Here is a 21929-nt window from a genome sequence, read left to right on the forward strand (position 1 = left end):
TTTTTATTTTTTCTATTACCCAGATTAGTAACCTTATTACAAACTCATTTTGCAGCATTAAACATATTGTGAAAATTTAACTACTAGCAAAAATTAAATATGCAAATAAAATAGTAAATAAGAGAAAGAGTTAGAAGGAATGCACCGAATTCGGCAATAAATTGAACTCTTGATGATTTTGCAACTCCAATGTTACCACGAATCAATTGTTCAAACTTCAAATAATAAATAATACAATAAATTAAATTCCAAAAAAAATGAGAGCCAAATACTTGATTGCACATTAGGTGAAGAATGAGAGAATGATAATTGAGAATATGAGTTTGAGAAATGAAAGATGAGTGAAGAATTGAAGAAGAGGGGGATGGTGTATTTATAGTTTTTCAAATGGCTAAGTTAATAATTATAAAAGTGTTATTTTTTAAAAAGAAATTGCCCAAAAAGGGCTTTTTGTGCAAAACAGCCGTTGGGCAACGGCCAAAAGCCAGCTGACCGTTGCCAACGGTCAGAAATATTAAAAAAAAAAAAGAAAAAAAAATTTGAATTCTAGTCGTTAAACTGGTTCAGGTCGGGCCGTTAACCGGTTCTACAAGGATTTTGGTTGACCGGGTTTGGCCGGTCCGGTTACCGGTTGAATAAACGTGAACAGACCAACCTCTAACCCTAGTAACCCAGCCCACCCGGCCCCTAAGTACCGGTCTGGGCCGGTCCGGAAACGGGTTGAACCGGCCCGTTTGACACTTTTAGTAACATTCAACCAACAACAAGAATAATACTAGTACTATTGGTAACCTAGGAGAAACTCAAAACTACATGTCAACCCACCACCTTAATCCTCGACTTCCACACCTTCATATCGTTGGTCATGTCCTCGATTAGATAAAACGTCGATATGTCTTGTCTAATCACCTCTTCACAATACTTCTTTGGCCTACCCATTCCCTTCCTCAAGCCCGCCATGGTCAACCTCTCACACCTTCTAACTGGGGCATCTATGTCACTCCTTCTCACATGCCCAAACCATCGCAGCCTCAATTCCCGCAACTTGGCTTCCATTGATGCCACTCCCACCTTGTCCCTAATAACTTCATTCCTGATCTTGTCTTTCCTGGTATGTCCACACATCCATCTCAACATCCTCATTTCAACCACGCTCATCTTATGGACATGGGACTTCTTGACGGGCCAACACTCAGATCCATACAACATAGTCTGTCTAACCACCACCCTGTAGAATTTACCCTTAAGTCTAGGCGGCACAATCTTATTTTATAAAACCCCTGAAGCTAGCCTTCATCTCATCCAACCCACTCCAATGCGATGAGTAACATCACCGTCAATCTCCCCGTTGCCTTGGATTATAGACTCAAGATACTTGAAACTATCTCTTGTAGGAGTGACTTGACTATCAATTTTTACTTCCACTTCTTCTTCATGCCTCCGAACTTGCATTTCAAGTATTCAGTTTTCGACCTACTCAACTTGAAACCTTTGGACTCCAGCGTCTGTCTCCAAACGTCTAACCTAGCGTTAACACCACCTCGCGTCTCGTCACTAGGGCAAACAAAAATGGGCTAAGGGCTGATCCCTGATGCATCCTCATCTCCACGGGAAAATGCTCTGAATCTCCCCCCGCAGTCCTCACCCGAGTCTTAACACTTTCGTACATGTCCTTAATCACCCTAATGTACGCTACTGAGACTCCGCTGACCTCCAAACATCTCCATAATACGTCCTTCGGGACTTTGTCATAAGCCTTTTCTTAGTCAATGAATACCAAGTGCAAGTCCTTTTTCCTTTCCCTATACTGTTCCACCAATCGTCTCACAAGGTGATGGCTCCTGTGGTTGACCGTCCCAATATAAATCCGAACTGGTTCTCAGGATTGGCAATTAAATATTTATATATATTTAATATTTTTTTTTAATCAAATACAATATTTAAACAAAAATTACTAAGTTCGGCTGAACATGCACCTAATAAACTCGCCCCACTTGTCTACCTCTTCTTATCTACGTGGCTACGCCCTACCGAGTACTGATCATTTTGGTCAAAAGATAATAAAAATTTATAAAAGATCACTTTTCCCTCTATTTAAGTTCAATAATGGTATTATGGTAAACGTTTTCCTTAAATTAGTTTTTCCTATGATACCACACGAGCACTGAAAATTTTGTTTTCAACATAATTCTTTTATATTATCAAATCATCTTAAAATATAAAAAATAAGATCAGTAAGCTGAAAATAATGCACATTACCTAGCAGAATTTAAAATATATTGCAAGTATATAAATTCTTTATAGCCAATTGTATAAATTAAATCTCTAAAGGAGCTTTTAATCCTTGTGCTTTTCTTTTTTCCAAATAGATGATCCAAACGGCCAAGCTTAAATATGCCAAAGCTCAATTTGACACTAGTATGAGACAATGTAGGTACAAGTCCCAAATCCAATGCACATTTAAGCTTCCACCATGAGAATTTGCTAGTTAACGTATTATGAATAGCAAAGAGAAGCTTTGACCAAAATGAAAAACATCAAAATCAGAAAATACTACAAAATGCATATCAAAGTTGCAGAACCAGCAGTCAAAAAATGAGACATGCTCACAAGCCTATAAGAACTCTCTCAGTTCAGAACACTATTAAAACATCTCGCGACAAAAACTATTTGAGTCTGCTATTATTTCGCAGGGTCACATACTACAAAGGGATTTTATTTGGCAGAACAAGTACTCCTCCACATGTCACATTCAACAGTGCAAATTTAGTAGGGCTCGACAGGCTTGCGGAAGCTTGCTCCAGCGTACACAGCGTCTGATCCAAGTTCCTCTTCAATCCTCAAGAGCTGCATGGATAGAATGAACATAAACTCAGAACTGTAGAAAGACTATCAAAGTGCAAGGGATGTAATTTCTAGAAAAAGGAACCACATTTTGTTGACAAGTGAAAGAGAATTAACATTTTTTGTTGCAAGAGTAAAGCTAATGGCAGTCCACTTGAGGGATAATTACCTGGTTGTACTTGGCGAGACGCTCTGACCTGCAAGGAGCTCCAGTCTTGATTTGTCCCTGAAAGTTTCCAGGAAAACTCATTAACACCCGAAACTGGTATAAATAAAATCCACAGATACCATTGATTATCGTGACCAAGAATGCTTAGAAACAAAATTACCGTTGACAATCCCACGGCGAGATCAGCAATGAAGGTATCTTCTGTTTCTCCACTGCAACAATTAATTATAGGATCATTAACTAAGTTTTATGAAATAATATAAAAGCATGACTATTTAGGATTGTTTTTTCTATTCCAAGTGTTATTGCTAGAGATCATCCTATATTTACCTGCGGTGACTGGTCATTACACCCCAACCTGCCTGCTTAGACATTTTCACAGCTTCGATACTCTCGGTCACACTGCCAATTTGGTTAACCTGTCGCACATAGAGTAAGAAATGGTTAATCCAATATCGAAGTCAAAGAGGAAACTTTAAGTATCATGGCCAAAATATATGATTTATTAGCCGATTGGATGATACCTTGAGGAGAAGTGCATTGCAAGTCTTCTCTGCAATTGCCTTGGCGACCCTCTGCACATATATAATAAATAGTTATACATGGTGATAAACAACCTATAGAAAATTACTGAAGTGCCAAGAACTGAGAGATGTATACATTTTCTTTCAACGGACACGCACGTAACAAATGTTGTTAACGCTTTAATCTTACCTTAGGGTTGGTGACAAGGAGGTCATCTCCCACAATTTGTACTTGTTCCCCCATCTCAGTAGTGAGCTTAGCATAGGTCTCCCAGTCATCTTGGTCAAATGGGTCTTCAATTGAAACAATAGGGTACTCGGACACAAAAGTCTTGTACAAATCCTTGAGTTGGTCACCTGATATCTTTTGTGAGCCATCATTGTTCTGCAAATAAGAATAAATATGAGCAAATCTCAATAACATAGCAACAGTTTGATCACATGACCACCTCCAAAAAAAAAAACAGAGTTTGAAAGAAAGCAATGCAACACTCATTCATTGAAAGGACTTGCCTCTTCTTTGAAGTTCAGGTCATAACTTTTGTCATTCAAGAAGAATTCAGATGCAGCAACATCCATTCCAATGACCACCTAAACGGAAAATCATCTCAGCCACCAGGTTTCCCACAACAGTTATGAAAAAAAATTATGGTGTGATTCAACAAGTAACTGAGATACTCACCTTTCCAGTATATCCTGCTTTCTCAATGGCTGTCTTGAGCAATTCAAGTCCTTCCTTGTTCTCCTGAATTTTGAAAAACCATAATCATGTGAATGAACTAGGGTAAACATTCAACAGAATTGTAATAGACCAGCATAAGAATATACTTCACCTGGATGTTAGGAGCAAAACCACCCTCATCACCAACATTTGTGGCATCCTGACCGTATTTCTTCTTGATCACGGCCTGCAGTTACAGTAATTGTTTAATCAGAAAAATTAAGACAAAGAGAGGACGAAAAACAATATAAGAAATTTAAACTAAATTATGAGCCTGAATGGAACCAAAGAAACCAATCATTCCTCTTAATTCAAAGCATGTCTACTTGTTTTGATTGTGTAAAAAACTATTGGTTAGAGGTAATAGAAGTTGTCTCAAACCTTCAAATGGTGATACACTTCACAGCCCATTTTCATGGCCTCCTTGAAACTAGAAGCTCCAGTGGGAAGGATCATAAATTCCTGCAAAATAACTACCAATCAGAAACCTTCATCTAAATAGCACTCAGATACATAGTGGAGGCAGATAAATGACATACCTGCATTGCAAGTTTGTTTCCGGCATGTGATCCACCATTAATGACATTGAAGGCAGGAACTGGCAACACCAACTTCTTGTTACCAGCCAGATCAGCAATGTGCTGCAACACAAAGAGGCAGTTTAAAATAAGAAAACATATGATCGCAGATTAATCCAATTGCAAATATAGCCTTAATTTGTGCTAGTGGCCATTAGTTGCTTGAATTATCTTTTTTCCTTTGTAATATTTTTTTTGGGGGGTGGGGGGTGGGGGGGATAATATATTTGAGCAGTAAGATCAAAGTTATGACGCTAAAGTTAAACTAACTCAAACAACTTATGGTACCCAAACATGGGAAAGATTAAAGATCCATGCAACTTCAGCATTGCCAATTGAGCGAGGATTCAATAGTGATGTAAAGCTCTTAAGGTGTAGTAACTCTTAGAGTGTGCAGTAGACTCCAAGAAAGACAATTCTTTAGTATATACCTTGTATAGTGGAACATTCCTTGCAGCAGCACCAGCTTTACACACAGCAAGTGATACAGCTAGGATGGCATTTGCACCAAGCTGAAGAAAATCCAAATACAGTTAAACTAATGAACAATGAACTTCTGATAATAGAAGAGTGAACTTGATACTTATGCATTAACATGAATACCTTTTGTTTGCACCAACCCCACTCATTTTGAGTTCCGTCTAATTCATGAACCATGAAGTTATCAAGACCAGTCTGATCAGTTGCATCCTGCAAAATAATAATCCTTGTATTTAAGGTACCATTTAATCTATCAAACAATGAAGAAACAAACATAAAAACAACTTAACAAGGAAAAAGTCTATTAAAATAAAGAAAATCAACTAGGGAAAAACCACAAACCTTGCCGATGAGAGCAGGGCCAATGATTGAGTTGACATTGTTAACAGCCTACATGGACAGAACAGATTAAAATAATTTAATCAGCATTGAGAAGTATATTCATCAATCTAAAGCTTTAGAGTGAAACACCAACCTTTGAGACACCCTTTCCAAGGTATTCAGACCCTCCGTCCCTCAATTCAAGGGCTTCATAGATTCCTATAAAACAAATCAAGAGGATAAATTCAATAGACCGAAAACAATGGGAGAAACAACAAAAGAAAACTCACTACCGAAAATGTTAACAGTGTTTTAACACAGAACTGAAGGAAGCTAAGATTCACATTATCACCCAAATTGAACTATACACAAATCTTAACAAACTTCCCCTCAAGAAGATTTATTATCTTCATATAACAGATGCCATAAACACACAAGTGTTTTAAATTTTCCAGAAGTCTCAGATTCTATAAAGACTTATCCAAACAAAAAGTACTGATTCTTTAAAGCATTTATACTGAAATATAAAGGCTCATTTTCACTCCATTAGCCACATATGGGCATAATAACTCATAATAGAAAGGGTGAAACTACTAAACTGACAGCCAATTAATAAACCAGGAACTAAGATTTCAACTATATGAGTAACTTAACGAACAGATTACACATCTGCATAGATATTTTCAACACATTCTCATAAATCTATGTAAAAGAGTCACTATACACAAAAGATAAGTAGATCTTTACCTGTGGATGCACCACTAGGAACAGCAGCTCTTGCAAATACACCGTTTGAAAGAGTTACATCAACCTACACATATATAAACAACAAACCGACCAAATCAATACATCTAAAAAAACAACCATATCTACGCAACAGATATAAACAACACTTGTCTATACACATAATCAGTCACTCCTAAACAACCTCCTTTTGAAAATCAAAATAAAACACAAAAAAACTATAGTAACAACAACCGATTTAACAAAATCAGAATATAAAAACAAAAACAAAAAAAAAACGGAATCTTCAAACAGATCGAAAAAAACATAGAAAAATACTGAAAAAAAGATGGAGATCTAAACGAAAACAAACCTCAACGGTAGGATTACCACGACTGTCAAAGATCTGACGGGCCTTAACGATTTTGATAGTTGCCATAGATCTGTTGTTAAGAGAGAATAGGAGTCGTAGTAGAAAATGTGGAGAGAAAAAGGTGGTTTTTTGCAATGAGCAAAGGATGAGAAGCGATACCACGTATATGTAGAGGAAGTTGGGTTAATTACAGCCGTTGATTTTGGTTTTATGATCTTGATTAGCATTTTCATATATTAGTACTACTACTTCTTATTTTTTAATTAAATTAATTAATTGGGCAAAAAGAAATATTTTTTAAATCTATGTGCTTTGTAAACCCCCTCGAGTGTGTCGACATATTGTTACTTCTAGATCTAGGGTGGGTTATATGTTTTTGTCTTTTTTCAAATGTACAAATATTAATTCAATTTTATTTATTGAAGTGAAGGATTTAGTAAATTACTTAGTATTTAGGAAAGATTATAATGTTAATGGTAGTTTTAGAGAAATTGTATAGAATTAATGGATAACTATAATTAGATACAAATTGAGATTCCATTAGTATTATAAAAGGTTTTGGTCGACGAATAATGTTAATATTTCGGGAGTTAAAACACTTTATTCTTTGATAATGATTTTCTCAAGAAAATTAAATATTTTAGATATTAATCATAATAATTTATTATTGGTCATGTAATTTTCAAATGTAAAACAATTGACGTAAAAAGCTTAAAGAATTTATGTTTGAATTTACATAAAAATGCGGGTGCTTTAACTCACATATTGCGAATCATTTTCCATAAATTAGAACGGAGAAAGTAAATACTATTTGTTGCCCTCATTTTTTTTTTCAAGTAAATAGAATTAAATTATTTATAAATTATCAGACGTAGTAGAAATTAGCATATATGACGATATTAGTGCAAAATATGCCTAAATTAGACGTATATAACAGTAATTTATTTTACTTTAGTTTCTCTTTTTTTTCTTTTGTAATAAAGCGCTTTTTCATGCTATGCTCAAATTTGTTAGTTAAACTAATTTCTTATACTATGGAATGCTATGAGTTTTTTGTCCTTGATTATTAATTTAATTTATGCAATCTTATAGATGTGGAAGAGATAAATAACTCTATTTAGGAGATGCACTATTTTCTTATATACTTTCACCGAGTCATTCCAAAAATATAATTACTAGCAACGTTTTGGCTAAAAACAATGTACAAAAAGAAAAATCATAAAATAACATGCATTTCATTATTGGACAATGTGGTCAAAAAGAAGGAAATGTCAAATAATAACTTCAAGTGGTTTCTTGGGCTACAAGCAGGGACAAAGTATGTTATTTTTGGATTCGGTCGAACCGAGTAACTTTGGTTCAGACCTTATATTTATCTTAAAACATACATCGATGTATGAAAATTATTAATTTAAAATTCAGTAACTTAAATAAATTAAAATTTCAAACCCATAAGATTCAATTTCTGGCTCTGCCTCACTCGAGACTGATGAAACTGCCTACTTCAAAATTCACGAGAATATTCCTCCAAATGGTGCCATTGTACCATTGGTCTTATTTCGTGGGGTCACAAGAAAAATGCAAAGAGTTAGATTATCAAAATTGACACGAGAGAATTACCACTCTTTAATTATATTTTTCATTACTTTAAATTTTCCATTATCAATTTTAAAAGTCCAGAGAAATAAGCGTTCTACTAACAAATTAGACCTTTTAAAGATATCATATAATTTTTTCACAAAGCAAAAAATGAAAAAAATAATAAAATAAAAGAAAAGAGAATATAGAAAGAAAAAAAAAAAGATAAGTAAGGTGGAAATCCTGTCTTTTCACCTTTCAATTCGATTCTATTTCTCCTGTTTCTTTTTCCGCAAGAAAAAAAGAGAGGATTAATTAATTAATTTTTTTTTGCCTTGAACAAGAAGTTTCATAAAAAGATAGAAAATTTTCCTTTTTATAATAAAGCATATTTAAAAAAAAAAAATGTCTAGCAATAGTGGAAAAAACAATTATTTAATGAAGGGAAAGTATATGTAGGAAAGTAGGCAATAATGGGTATAAATTATAATACACTTTAGGCGTGGTTTGGCTAGTCATACCTTATAGTAGCAATTTTATAATATTTTTCTTTCTGATAGCAATTTTTTAATAATATAGCCACAAAAGAAAGCCATGAAATTAATCACTTTTCAAATACATGCACCTTTAGTCAACCTAAAGAGCGAAGGCCATTTTGCACACCTTTTCTTCCACCTACCTATATGACGTTTTCCTTCTTTATTTTCACCTTTTTTGTGTGTGTGGGGTGGGGTGGGGTGGGGGTGGGGTAGGGGGCTTAATGATGTAGAATGTATGACACTTTCAAATATATTAAAAAAAAAAGCTATTTCTTTGCCACTTCACGCTACTCATCTCTAATCTCATGTACCCATTTATCTCTCCTCCTTTGTCACCCTACTTGTCGTGAAGTTTTATTTTGTGTCTCATACAACTGATACTAGTTGTATTAAGCTCCTTTTGAAGGATTGCGTATAGATGTTCGTAACGTGCAGCGGAAGACAATAACAATCCTAAGCAAATCTTTTCGTGTTTAAAATTTATTTATATGTCAAAGATCGGATCTAAGGCGTACCTGGTGAAAAGAGTCTCGTTTCAAATTTTCTTCGATAGTGCGAAGACTCTATGCGTATCCACACCGAGACTCATCCTTGCTATCAATACTTTGATCAATGAAACCCGCAAACAAATTGAACGAAGAATATTGTGTTGAAATTTTTCTCAAAAATCTAAACTCAAAGGTAGAAGAACAAGAAACACCTTTCTTGCAATTGTATTTTCTCTCCTGGCTTTGTAATGCACTCTCACTTTCACAATGTGATTTTTCCTCTCAAGAATTAATTTTGCAAATTTTCTCCATCACCATTTATATATCATTACATATAAACCCTTTTCCTATTTGGTTGAGGTAATGATTTACTTAGGATAAAAGCTTATTCCAAAAATAAATTTTATGAAACAATTAAAGAAAAATTTGTAGTCCCATTCTAAATGGGTTGTTGCCGGTCAACGTCCTTCATGGTCTATGTACGTGACTTAGCAAATTCTAGAATTGGATTTCTTTTCCATAATTTTCAATGGAAAATTCCAATCCTTTCCATATATGCATAATGGCTGAGTCCTTTAAGGAGTTTGAATTGAATTACTGCCGTAGGAATTCCTTTGTGGAATTCCATGTCCAATCAAAATTGGAGTGTTCTTTATTAATATTTTATATATACGCCTTATATAAATAAATATTAATTATATATATCACATATATATATTTCAACTAAGAGATATAATTTAATTTTCTATTCCGAATAGAAAACTTCAATTTGTTCACAATATTAATTATATCATATGTGCTAGCAAAGAATATAATAATATTTCACTTGGACTAATAACTAAAACTATTTGACTAATTAAATTCCTTAATTTAATTATCAAATAATAAGTTAATTAATCCTTTAGCAAAGATCAGAACACTCATTACTGTGTGACCCCATAGGTTCAATACTAAACCGGTAGTAAATTGGTCACATCAATATACTAATCAAGGGTGGCGTCTAGCAACACTCCTTAATGACCGAATATAATTAAGTATACAATTTACTCTCAAGAACCAGTAGAAGAATAATGTATTAATTCCTTCTGTCCTTATAGCTCTGGATCACCCTAGGATATGGTTCAACTGTCAAATTCTAATAGGCGACCAACTATGTGTTCATGTCAAATATAATCAACCATTGAATGGCCTAAGAAACTCATTTCTTCTTTCATTCAATTGTCCTGGCCAAGGTCTTAGTTTGATCGTTTATAATTTATAACAACATGGAGCTTAAACTCATTACCAAGAGTTGACAGATTCTATCTTGATCAGTCACTAATTCTACAAGTATTCAATCGTACCCAATATCCTTTCAACTATCGCCCTAGGGCCATAGGTGTCTATTATTAAATCACAACAAACAACTTGTCAATTACTATGACGATCTCAGGTCAAAGAAAATTCTTACATCACATTCTTCAAGATAATATTCTATTGACAGTTAATGGTAATTCTAACCATTATGAATTATCCAATGAGTCGGTTCAATAATCATATCTCTATATGCATCATCTATCTATGTGATTTAGTTAATGAGATCAACTAATCTTTATCCAATAAAGTCGATCACATAAATATTGATCTAACCGGATTACTAATGTCCAAATTAATAATTGATCAAGAACAAATTTAGATTAAATTATAAGAAACTTCACTCTCATTATCATGATCTCCATCACAATGTCAAGTCTTAAAATTTAATCACGGACCTTATCAAGTTAATCAAATAATTAAAAATAACTATGATAAAAGAATATCAAATGCCATATATTTTTATATCAAATAACGTTCACAAAAATATGTTCAAATTATCAAATATGATATTGGATCTAGGGCATATCTACTATATCCCTAACAATCTCCCACTTGCACTAGAGCCAATTGCTCTTGTACTTCATTCCCAATTTCCACTTGTTCTTGCCAAATTTATTTGCGCCAAGAGCTTTAGTGAATGAGTTTGGAGTATTTTCCTTTCTATCAACCTTTTGAATCTAGACGTCTCCACGCCCAGTAATTTCTCTTATCAAGTGATCCCTTGGCAGAACGTATTTGGATTTTTGATGTGATTTTGGTTATTTTGCTTGAGCAATGGCTCCAGTGTTGTCACACAACAATGGAATTGTACCTTCTATTGAAGGAACCACACCAACTTTAGTTAAGAACTTTTTCATCCATACAGCTTCACTGGCTATTATATATTCTGCTTCAGTCACTGAATCAACTACTATAGCCTCTTTGGAAAATTTCCAACTCACTACATCACCATTTAAGGTGAATACATAACCAGAAACAGATTTGCTATCATCTATCTGAAGAGAAACTTGCACAATATAACCTTCAAGTTTTAATTCAGAATCTCCATAAATAAGGAATTGGTCTTTAGTCCTTCTTAAGTACTTAAGAATGGTCTTCACCGCCTTCCAGTATTCCTCACCAGGATTTGTCTGATATCGGCTAGTCACTCCAAGTGCATAAGCCATATTAGGATGTGTACATGTCATGGTATATATGATAGCTCCCACTGCACTAGCGTATGAGATCCTACTCATGTGTTCTCTCTGTTCAGGTATTTTAGGACAATCCTCCCTACTCAGAGTAATTCCAGTGCCTATCGGTAGATAGCCTCTTTTGAAATTATCCATATTATACCTCTTTAAGATGGTATCAATGTACAAAGACTGGGAAATTCCAATCAGCTTCCTAGATCTATCTCTATAGATCTTTATTCCTAATATATAAGCCGTTTCTCCCTAGTCTTTCAAGGAGAACTGTTCAGATAGCCAAATCTTGGTACTTTGCAATGCCGGCATGTCATTCCCTATGAGCAATATATCATCAATATACAACACTAAGAACATAATTGTGCTCCCACTAACCTTTTTGTACACACAAGGTTCTTCTTCGCATCTAACAAAATTGAACTTTTCAATTGTCATGTTAATGCGAATATTCCAACTTCAAGAAGCTTGCTTTAGTCCATAATGGATCTTTGTAGCTACAAATTTTATTATGATCAGACGAAGATGTGAAACATTCAGATTGTGTCATGTACACATCCTCTTCTAGCTCACCATTAAGGAAAGTTGTTTTACATCCATTTGTCATATTTCATAATCATAGTATGCTGCTATAGCAAGCAAAATCCGAATTGATTTAAGCATTGCCACGGGAGAGAACGTCTCGTCGTAGTCGACTCCTTCTTTTTAACGATATCCCTTGGCAACAAGACGGGCTTTGTAGGTCTCCACCTTTCCGTCTGCTCCAATCTTTTTCTTGAAAACCCATTTACAACCTATATGTTTTATATCCTTTGAAGGTTCAACTAAAGTCCATACTTTATTTTCCTTCATGGATTCCATTTCGGATTCCATGGCCTTTTGTCATTTCTCATAATCAGAACTTTGTATAGTTTCTTCATAGGTCTTAGGGTCATTATCATTATGATCAACCTCATTTGATATATCATCTTATACCATTAAATTTAATCTAGTTGGTAAATGACGTTCTTGTGTAGACCTTCTACGAGGTACTTGTACAACCTGGTCACCTTGTGTTGGATTTGGTTATTGTTCAATTTGGTTTGGAACTGGTTCATTAACATGTTCTTGAACTTCATTTAGTTATTGAACTTCAACCGTTGAAGATGGCAACTTCCTTGTCAACTTCAAAACATCCAATAAAGATTCTTCAACTTGAGTCTCATGATCTTTATGTTGTGTTGATTTATTAGTTTCTTTAACTTCATCAAGTTCTATTTCTCCATTATAATTTCCTTCTAAAAGAAATTCTCTTTCCAAAAAGGATGCTCCTTTGGCCACAAACACTTTATGGTCAGAAGGGTGATAGAAATAATATCTCATCGTTTCCTTGGGATACCCAATGAGCATACACTTATCAGATCTTGAGTCAAGTTTATCAGGCTGTAGTCTCTTAACATAAGCTGGACAATCCCAAACTTTAATATGTTTAAGATTAGGCTTACATCCTTTCCATATCTCATATGGTGTCGTAGAGACTGAATTAGTGGGAACTTTATTAAGTAAGCATGTTGCTGCTTCCAAAGTATATCCCCATAAATTTATTGGAAGATTAGTGAACCCCATCATAGATCTCACCATATCTAATAAGGTTCGATTTCTCCTTTCAGACACCCCATTGTGTTGTGGTGTTCCTGGAGGTGTCCATTGTGAGAGAATCTCATTCTCTTTGAGATATCTGGTAAAATCTTCACTAAGATATTCTCCACCTCTATCAGACCTTAGTACTTTGATACTTTTACCAGTCTGCTTCTCAACTTCACTACGGAACCTTTTGAACATTTCAAAAGATTCAGACTTATGTTTCATAAGATACACAAATACATATCTTGACATACCATCAGCGAAGGTGATAAAGTAAGAATATCCACTTCTAGCTTGAATTTTCATGGGCCCACAAACATCTGTATGAATTAGTCCCAATAATTTAGAAGCTCTTTCTCCACTTCCAGTAAATGGAGATTTGGTCAATTTTCCTTTGAGACGAGATTCACAAGTTGGATATGATTCAAAATCATACTTGTCAAGGTATCCTTCCTTGTACAACTTGTTAATTCTTTTCTCTCCAATATGACCAAACTTACAATGCCAAATGTATGTATGATTTACATGATCATCTCTTTTCCTCTTAAGACTTGAAACATGCATAATCGAATTAACATTCACATTAGGTAAGACATAAACATCATGTTGGAGATAACCATTCACATATAAATTATCACCATAATTATAGAGCAAATACCATTGCCTATAATAATGCGAAAACCACGTTTGTCTAACATAGAAGCTGAAATATGTTCTAAACAAATTTAGGAACGTAATAACAATCATCCAACATAAGTACTTTGCCCATAGGCATTATTAAAGAAATTGATCCTACAGCTACGGGCGCAACTTTTGCACCATTTTCAACTTATAGATTAACTTCTCATTTCTTTAGTTTCCTACTTATCTTGAACCCTTACAATATATTGCAGATGTTATAACCGATGTCAGTATCTAATACCCACAGTGAAGAATTAGTAGTAGCTAAAGAGACCTTGAAAACATTTTTCATTAATGTCTTACCTTGTTTCTTGTCCTTTAGAATTGCAAGATACTCCTTGCAGTTTCTCTTCCAATGCCCTTTCTTCTTACACTGAAAACATTCAGCATTATATATTGACTGCAAGATCAAATCTTTAGAAATCTCTTCACCAAGCTTGTACCCCAACTTCTCATGTTCTTCGGTAAGAACAATCATATGATTGACAAGTGGTCCAACTGGAGAGTTTTCAATGTCCAACTGCGTATCAACCATCTTCTTAAGATATTCAATTATTGCAGTTGGATCCATATTCTGACGTTTCCTCTAGAGTTTAGAACTCATAGAAGAGAGAATGATGTGTTTAATAGCAAGGCATTCTTCCAAGTATTTCTAATAAACCTTGGTGCCTTGAACATCATTCTCTGGTGGGATTATCTTTGCAAGTTTATCGATCACATCAATGAGCTTTTCATGCATGAAAACAATTCTCAAATTTCTATACCAGTCATCAAAGTTTGGTTTCACCAACTTGTTGGTCTCAAGTATTTCACGCAGTGATATAACAAACATATTGATAAATTTAAAATATAGAAAAGAAAACACAATAATATAAGAACATATTTGCATATATCATAAAGACATGGACTTTAACTAAATGATATTTTCATTAATTATTTTAAACTATTTATCCTCATTATAGTTTACGAAATCTTTATTTCTGTTAGTAGAGTAAAGGAATCCTTTAAAAATATGTATGAGCCCCTTGGAAGTCAAGTCGTTTCTCACATATATTTTACATGTAGGTACTCTTACCAATTGTATCCCCATACAATTTTCTTAAATGCCTCTATGTCAAATAGTCCCCTAGTAGTCAGGTCGATCCTACTGGCGTAGTTGAGTTCAACCATCATGATAGCAAAGAACTTATTAAATTTTATACTCCCCGGGTGGTCCAAGTGTCTAGTGTAAAATTGAATAATTCTTTCAATCCATACATCTAATGCAACAAATAATTTTAACATATTCTCGAACTAAAAGTCTCCTGGTAGTCAGGCCGTTCCTTATAAACAAGAAATAAGTAAAATTATTTACCTTGATGGATAACTCTATAATAAAATATCTTATATTTTATTATTTAAGAACTCAAATTTTAGTAGGAAGGAATTGTTACTAAAATAATTTTTAATAACATGAAGATCAAATCTTTTATAGCGTGTAAATTTAGTTCAAGTTGTCTACATGATTAGTCCTAAAATAATTTACATCACATGTAATAAATAATTCAAAATTATATATTAAACAAGCACGTGACATAAAAACGAAATTTAACATCTTCTAACATGTTTATCTTATATATCACATATATCACACAAAAATAATCCATGCTAGAATATTATTATTAATTAACATCTCATGAACTAATAACAATTAAAATAACAGTAGAATCCAATAACCTATTATAGATTACTATCGTATCCAATACAAAATTTCAAATTCAAGTTACGAACTATCTCAATAGTTTAACTTATATGAATACATATTTTATTCACAATAAAATAATATTAATCTATATGTATTCAAACAATTTGACTATTGCACAAGACACATGTATTATGGTTTGAACTCTTCAAATATTTCGTAAATAAAATTTTGACACAAGAAACCATGACTCTGATACCACTGAAGGATTGCGTATAGATGTTCGTAACACACAACGGAAAACCTATTTAAAATTTATTTCTCTCTCTTTCCATCGTCAGCCCCTTTCTTCTTAATCTACATAAATCTAACAAAGTTCATAACAAAGCACACTTTTAAGAAAATCCAACAAATTAAGTTCTATCATAACAGAAAGGTACCAATTTGGTATTTAAGTGAAATCTTATAGATGAAACAGGGGAAGTGGGTTGGGGTTTTCTTGTTGGTAAGCGGTAGCATTCACCGGTGGTCACTAGATCTTTGGATTTTTTTCGTTGGTCGAAAATGGGGCTATTGGCTGTCACATCTCCCTTTTTCGCCCCTGGGAGGGGCGTAGGAGTTTTTTTCCAATTAAAGGACAATCGAAACGAGATTTGTTTGTTTATTTTAGAGTCGCCACTTGGGAGATTTAGGGTGTCCCAAGTCACCAATTTAATCCCGAATCGAGGAAAAGAATGACTCTGTGTTACAGTCTGCGTACCAGAAATTCGGATAAGGAATTCTATTAACTCGGGAGAAGGTGTTAGGCATTCCCGAGTTCCGTGGTTCTAGCACGGTCGCTCAACTGTCATATTCAGATTATTTATCTGATTTTATACAAATATGAACTTATGTGCAGATTTTAACTCTTTACCGCTTTTATTATATTTTTAAAGGAATGTGAACATCGTTTAAAACATGTCTTTGGATTGTGTCACATGAAATGCACCCGCAATCCGGAACATATTTTTATCCAATGTTTTGGGATTTGGTTTTGGGTCGCATGAAATGCACACCCGAGTTTAAGAAAATAAGATTAATTGAGACGCGTCCTAAAGAACTAGCGTGTTATTATTTTTGAGGAAAAACCGTGAAATTTGCTAAACGGCCCATCCCAGAATCTAAATATTTAATATATACATCTAACAAGGGCCCCGCAATTTATGCGTTTTATTTGGGCGAGGCTCATCTCCTTTTATTTAAAGGCAAACCTGAAAGCAAACTATGATTTTCTATCTTTGTTTGTCTCTAACAAAATGGAAAGGTCCTACTGTATTTACATACTTATGAGTCATTATAGTTAAGTTTCAAACGTGATTTATTGAAAGAGGGACGTAATACGGGCAACCCGTTTGGCAGTTATGGGCCCAGGCCTATTGTGCATGAAGTTGAATTCGGCCTGGGCCACTCTTATTCCAATTGGGCCTATTCAATGTGTTTGATATATGTTTGGCATTTATAAACAAATGGGGGGAGAAACTGAAATGAAACGTACTGTTTGCCTTAATCAAACCATATTCCCAACGACTTAAAACAGACCATTTGTTTAAAGCAAGAACTATTGGGTACCTAACATGCTTCTCGACAAAACAATAAGGAACTAATAGAACATGGCTACTACCACATTAATCACTTTTAATTATAATCAACACACAGGGTCTTCCAACTAAATGTTATGCATGAAGGTTCAGTTACATCACAACTAATTACATGGTTCTGTTAGGGAAAGTAAATTATCATGCTGACAACCTATTTTTAGTACATTTCTGAGCTAATTCGGAATAACTTCAACTCTTCCAATTTTCTTTGCATTCAAGCTTCAAACTTCAGCTTACATTTACAGTGTATCAGTCGTGTACCTGGTATAAGAAAGCAAAATAAGAAGGAGAATGAGCAGCGGAAACAGTATGCAACAACAAAGCAACAACAGCAATAGGGATAACCCAACAATAGACTAAAACTAAGCAGCAACTTAAGTGAAAACCCAGCAGAAATTTCAGAAGAAACCAACAGCAACAGCCAGTGGACTTTCACTTCAAACAGAGAACCAAAACACTTAACTGGAGCAGTTTTTAGCAAGTAAAGAACCCAGGGAAGCTAACTGAAAACCAACAGTGTGCCCAAACAAACCAGACCAAATCAGAGAAAGAAACAGGTGCAGAAACACAGTGGTTTCTGCTTGTTATGTTCAGAAAACCAGCACTCTTTTACCTCTCAACACTTAAAATTATCCAGCCTCTAATTTCTGATTTTTTTCCTCACCTCTCACCCTCTTATCTTAACTCTTAAAACCTGATCTCTAACCCTTTAGTTTCTGATTTTTCCCTAGCCTTAAACTCTGATCTCCAGCCTTTTTAACCTTTGATGTCTAACCCCTTTCTTTCCCCTAAATGAGCCTACTTATAGGCTAAATACAGGCCAGCCCTACTGCCTCGTTTACCCCAACCCTCACATTCTGCCCATAACTCCTTAATACTAATCAAAAATGCCCAATGCCCATCCTCCTGACAGCCCCTTAGCATGTGCTTTCTGCCCAAAGGCATGGGCAGCCTATAACATTTAACTACCCCCATGCTACCAAGTTTGGTTCCCCATTATTGCATTAGTTTAATCATTTTTCAGTACCCTACTGTCAGCTCACTTAAACTAATTATTTCTGCTCTTTTCAAACCCCCAAACTACCCTTGTTAGCCCCCAGTTATTACTGTTTTACCCTGAGCTTCAGCAGTCTGAAATTAAACTTCTGAAAGTTCAAACTTAAACCATCCTAACTGAGTTCCAGCTATTGCACTGCAACTACGAATCATTCACAGATAGTGTAAAGCACACAGCTAAACAACAATGGTTCGATCAGTCATATATAGCTATACGAATTAGAATGTTTGATCATTCAATCCTATAAAACTAATCGACAATGTTTATCTAATCGACTATACTGATTATGACATAGAATAATCAGTCGATCAAACAAACACTACGAACGGGGTTCCAAATGGCTTCAAACGACTTTGCACAAAATAGAGAATCTATATGAATTATCTATTCGACGACATTAATTAACTCGAACATATATATCACCATACATATTCAAACATAAACAGAATAATAATCGACCAAATAAAAGGTCTTACGAAGATGGAGAACAAATTGGAAAAAATATCAGAAATACCAAATAAACCAAACAAACATGCTGACAAACCCAAACAACATTTAAACAAAAACAGAAAAGAGAAAAGGAACTCACTCCGGAAACTCAAACACAGACGACCCCGGCCCGAACTGGATTTGCCCATTTGAGGTCAAACAGACCTTAATCGAGGTGTTCTCAACTGAGAACACTTCGATTAAGGTCTATTAGACCCCAACCCTCCGTTTAATCTGGCCGGATTCCAAAAATTCTTGTGTTCTAGGGTTCGAACAGTTCGATTTGGGGCTTGAGGATTTGTGGGTAAATTCGGACCAAACCAAGCTTGGTTTGGTCATGAGTGAGGGCAGGGTAGTGGCTGGTATGAATCCGGGGTGGGTTGGTATAGATCGGGGTTGGGCTCGAATCTTCAAATCAAGATTCGAGATGAAGGGGGATGATTCGAGGCAAGGGGGTAACAGATTTGGGTTCAGGGAGTGAAGGAGGTGCTATGGTGTTAAAGGGGTGACCGACGGCGTAGATGCCGCCGGGTTTCAGGCGAAGGAAGCTTAGGGCGGCTAGGGTTTGGGAGGTCTGGGTTTGGGTTTGTGTTTGGGACGATGAAGGGGGGGTGTTCGGATGGGGGCGTGGGGTGTGATGAGGAATTTATATATGCGGTAAGGGATTAGATCCTGGCCGTTGGATCGAGTTGGATCTATGGCCAGGATCTATCTGGTACTAGGAAACGACGTCGTCTCCCTTAAATGGGAATGGGTCGTCCTAAGGTTTAAATGGGTCGGGTGCTGGGGAAAGCTATGGGATCGTTGGATTAGGTGGGACGGACGGTTCAGATCAAATGCCTCATACGGCGTCGTTTGGGGGGCGTCCCTGGAAGACCTGGTTTGGACTGGGTCACTGTATTGGTTTGGGCCCGATTTTCAGTTGAATTTTCGGCCCAAATCAGATATTTTCCCTCTTATAATTTAGACAAAAATTCCTAAAAACCAAAATTAAACACACAAATATTAATTAATACCTAACAACAAATATCACACGAATTAAAACATTTTTAATAAAAATTACTATGACAACAAAAATGCGTATTTTATGATTTTCGCTTTTAAACAACCAAATTATAATTAACTAATTCCTAAATGTGCCAATTATTCCTAAATGCCTGCAGCATGTATTTTTGTATTTTCTAACTATAGCGAGGCGAGCATTTACGGACAGAACAATTATCAAAATGTCACATAAATCCTCAAAATTGTACACGAGGGTAACTTGTTTTATTTCTTTTCCGATTTCTTTTGGAGTAGTTTCCGTGAAGCAAAAATCACGTGCTCACAGCTGCCCCTCTTTGTCCGAAAACACAAAGAGTTTTCGTGCAAAGATAAAGTGAGCGGATACGAGCGATTTTTGCCCGTTGGAATATTCCGTGTGAAGCATTTTTTGAAAAAGATTTAACCGAACCTTTGCTTCAAAGGTTTCCTACATATCCCTGGCTAAAGGGGAATCAGGTTAATGTAGCTCGGGAAGTTTTAGTAGTTGGGACTATCACGGGACTGCAATGTTACTGCTGTTGCCTGCTATTACCACTACTTACCAATCTCCTTGTTACACCGTGCTTAAAAGAAAACAAGAAGCTAGGCTAGACTACGGATCATAAGATCTCATCTATCTTTAACTTGTTCTTGTTGCCTTACTTTTTGTCGGCTTGTGTTTCTTCCGGTGCTTTTCTTCCATGAATTTTGGTGATGACACTGGCCTTTTGCTCTTCTGAATACCAGTTTCATCATTTTGCTCGATCCGCTGGGGATATGGCTTCCTTTATTAAACTCTTTGGTGGTTCCACTGGGGATACGACTTTCTTCATCAGATTTGTTGTGCTGAGCATAATTTAATGTTCACAGGCCGCTTCTTTCAAGGCGCGTCTTTTCTTCCTTTCGACTCATGCGCTTGAATTTGTGCTGGAACCTCTTGTTGCAACCTTCTGCTTTCCGGTGCTGGGAATTTTTATTGTTTCCTGCTGGGGATTCCTGTTGTAACCTTCTGCCTTCCGGTGGGTTACTGATTTCTAGATCTGCAGTACAAGACTGAAAAGTATTCCTCTCGTTATACATGTGGGTGCCTGAATGCAAAAATATGAAATGTATGCCCGCATTATACTGGTGGGCGACCTAGAACATGAAATGGAAAGACAGAAATGTATTCCCGCATTATACTGGTGGGCGACCTAGAACATAAAATGAAAAGACAAAAATGTATTCCCGCATTATACTGGTGGGCGACCTAGAACATGAAATGAAATGTATGAAATGTATTCCAGCATTATACTGGTGGGCGACCTAGAACATGAAATTAAAACAGAAATGTATTCCCGCATTATACTGGTGGGCGACCTAGAACATGAAATGAAAAGACAAAAATGTATTCCCGCATTATACTAGTGGGCGACCTAGAACATGAAATAAAAGGACAGAAATGTATTCCCGCATTATACTGGTGGGCGACCTAGAACATGAAATGAAAAGACAAAAATGTATTCCCGCATTATACTAGTGGGCGACCTAGAACATGAAATGAAATGTATTCCCGCATTATACTGGTGGGCGACCTAGAACATGAAATGAAAAGACAGACATGTATTTCCGCATTATACTGGTGGGTCACCTAGAACATGAAAATCAGAAATGTATGCCCGCATTATACTGGTGGGCGACCTAGGACATGAAATGAAATGACAGAATGTATTCCCGCATTATACTGGTGGGCGACCTAGAACATGAAATAAAAAGACAGAAATGTATGCCCGCATTATACTGATGGGCGACCTAGAACATGAAATTAAAACAGAAATGTATTCTCGCATTATACTGGTGGGCGACCTAGAACATGAAATG

At 35.5% G+C, this 21929-nt stretch overlaps 2 protein-coding genes across 3 annotated transcripts; both read right to left on the reverse strand.

Moving 5' to 3' along the window:
- Positions 1-816: 816 nt before the first annotated feature.
- Positions 817-1158, reverse strand: LOC142164959 (uncharacterized). The gene has a single exon (XM_075223626.1). The coding sequence runs from the start codon at positions 1156-1158 to the stop codon at positions 817-819; it is 342 nt and encodes a 113-aa protein (XP_075079727.1).
- Positions 1159-2517: 1359 nt separating this feature from the next.
- Positions 2518-6887, reverse strand: LOC107776643 (enolase-like). 2 transcript variants are annotated; one of them, NM_001325219.1, is given in 17 exon segments: positions 2767-2847; positions 3014-3070; positions 3174-3225; positions 3344-3432; positions 3538-3588; positions 3728-3922; positions 4051-4128; positions 4220-4282; positions 4371-4445; positions 4640-4720; positions 4798-4899; positions 5268-5348; positions 5440-5526; positions 5659-5706; positions 5792-5856; positions 6385-6448; positions 6734-6799. In NM_001325219.1, coding segments are annotated over 17 exon segments (1335 nt in total).
- Between the last annotated feature and the right edge of the window lie 15042 nt (positions 6888-21929).

This window comes from Nicotiana tabacum, chromosome 10, assembly GCF_000715075.1.
Source record: "Nicotiana tabacum cultivar K326 chromosome 10, ASM71507v2, whole genome shotgun sequence".
Taxonomy (NCBI): Eukaryota; Viridiplantae; Streptophyta; class Magnoliopsida; order Solanales; family Solanaceae; genus Nicotiana; species Nicotiana tabacum.